Below are 2,240 nucleotides of genomic sequence, written 5' to 3'. Positions count from 1 at the left end.
TAGATATGCAGCCTACATCCCCTTTCCTTTGTTAATCTAAAAGTCGTATTTTACAAAGTGTAGAAGCGAGGCTCTGCCCGGCACTCCTCCTCTACAGTCACATAAACAGTTTTAATAGAAATCAGTCCGAGTCTGCTATTCAGAAAGAACCCCAATAAAATCCACACATTTACACAGCAGCGCGTCTTTCGCGTCTTAGTTGCTCTTTTCCTAGAACTTTTTCCTCAAAGATCTCCAGTCTTTCAGAGCGTTTTTCCCCACGGCGAGCAGTTTTCTGTTCATCGACAAGGGCATAAAGAGAGTTCCTGAAAGAATCCTGGGTCTACCACGTCCTGCCGTACAGCAGGTTGGAGCTGACCATGTTGGCCGTGTATTCGGCCAGCGCTGCGTCCGTCTGCGGCAGGCCGGTCATGTGGAGGGCTGGCGGGCTGGGGGTTGCCATCTCCTCTAGGTCATCAGCAGACCCTAGTGTGTCCACTGTTGGGGGCTGGTGCTGCCCCCCTACCGCTCCCATCACACCACCGGGCACGTTCTGTCCCTGGTGGACAACCGTGGGCGCGTTGCTTCCGTTTTGGCACGGTTTTCCATCTTTGACCAGCACTGGCACTGCCACCCTTCTGGGGGAGTGCTGCTGCTGCTGCTGCTGCTGGGCGCAGTGGGTTCCCCCGTCCTGCTGCTGGTGCTGCTGCTGGGCTGCTTTATCCTTCGCCTGCCGCTTCATCTTGTACCTGTGGTTCTGGAACCAGATCTTCACCTGATTAGGCGTCAGGTGGATCATGCTAGCCAGGTGCTCGCGCTCAGGTGCCGACAGATACCGCTGCTGCTTAAACCTGCGCTCCAGCTCGTACACCTGCGCCTGAGAGAAAAGCACGCGCCGTTTTCGCCGTGGCGTCCCGTGCAGACTGACCACAGTCTTGGCGTCCATCCCAGCCAGCGCGCCCACCGCCATGCCCGCTGAGGAGCCCATGAACCTGGAAACTGGAAAGAGTGCAAGGGGGTGAGCTCTTAATTGTACTGGCTTACTGCGCTCCTATAATAAGATAATCTGTTATTAAATTGCACTGGATAGTTTGATTGAAACTTAATAGAGAAAAAGTGGTCCATATCTGAACGGTTTATTTAGGAAAAGTAAATGGAATAATTTCGTTATTTTATCATTTAAAGTCGCAATATATAGTAAAAAAAAGTGTCCACCTGTTAATCAGACTCCGTTTTCTAAAAATACTAGAATTCAGTGATGTGCATTTAAATCTAAATACAATTTGAATGATTTGCTATAACTCCCTGATACAAAATACAAGCCTGTGTAATTTAATTGCAAGCAAAATGTTCAATTTGACCACACTTTTATTTTTTTATTTTATTTATTTTATTTATATATTTTTCATCTAAAATTTCCACGCCGGCTGGAGCTACAGTTCTTTAAGATGTGGACTCTTCAAGGGTTCTAATGGCTCTCTATCTCTATGACGCAGAACTTGTATACTGTACAGAAGTGGTTCTGGTTATCTCCAAAAAGGGATCCACTAGTCAAGAAACTTTGTTGCTAGAAAGACATTTTAGAGCCATTGTGAATGAATCCAATAATAAGCTAGAAAGCACAGTGGATAAGACAACTCACTGGTAGGGTACCGTGGCTCCGGGTTCCCTCCGTACCACGCCGTGGCGGCCGCTCCGTTCCGCATGGTCTCCTGATAGGAGGGCAGCTCGCCCACGTTGCCGATGCTGCCGTTGCAGTACCCCCCCACCGCGGCGTGCGGGAACTGGGCCACTGCTGGTGCCATGTGGTAGGACGAGGCCGCGGGACCGTGCTGCTGCTGCATGGCCGCCTGGCACGCGTGCTGCGCCGGCCGGTACGCGCTCTCCATGCCCGCAAACTTCTTAAAGGTCTCTTCGATGGGGCTGAGAATGTCTGTGACCGAGAAAGGGGTCGAGTGCTTGGGGCTCAGGGACATGGTGCGCTTTTGCCCCTTTAGAAGCCGGTGCGTGAGGTGCGCTCGGAACTGCAGGAGCGCCTTGGAGAGGGAGGCGAGCTTGGACGCTCTTATCTCAGCTCCATTGGAGCCTCAAGCACAACCGATGGGTTTGCGACAAACAGGAGGCGGAGCCACGAGCCCTACGCAAAGCCAACAATGACCATTCAGAGTTAGGGTTTTTTTTTTTTGAACATCATAATTGAAGAAACAATATTGCATATGAAACAAGAATGATCCAGGATGTCTTAGGGTCCTATTTTGAAC

At 50.4% G+C, this 2,240-nt stretch overlaps 1 protein-coding gene across 1 annotated transcript; it reads right to left on the bottom strand.

Annotated features, from left to right (window-relative positions):
* Window positions 1–322: 322 nt before the first annotated feature.
* nkx2.4b (NK2 homeobox 4b) lies at window positions 323–1,955 on the bottom strand. The gene is made up of 2 exons (XM_072656600.1): window positions 1,622–1,955; window positions 323–978 (listed from the first exon to the last, which is right to left on the bottom strand). The coding sequence occupies exons 1-2, from the start codon at window positions 1,953–1,955 to the stop codon at window positions 323–325; spliced, it is 990 nt and encodes a 329-aa protein (XP_072512701.1).
* Between the last annotated feature and the right edge of the window lie 285 nt (window positions 1,956–2,240).

The sequence above is a fragment of the Salminus brasiliensis genome, chromosome 1 (genome assembly GCF_030463535.1).
Source record: "Salminus brasiliensis chromosome 1, fSalBra1.hap2, whole genome shotgun sequence".
NCBI lineage: Eukaryota > Metazoa > Chordata > Actinopteri > Characiformes > Bryconidae > Salminus > Salminus brasiliensis.
Note: the sequence above shows the minus strand (reverse complement) of the source record. Positions and strands in the feature narration are given on the sequence as shown.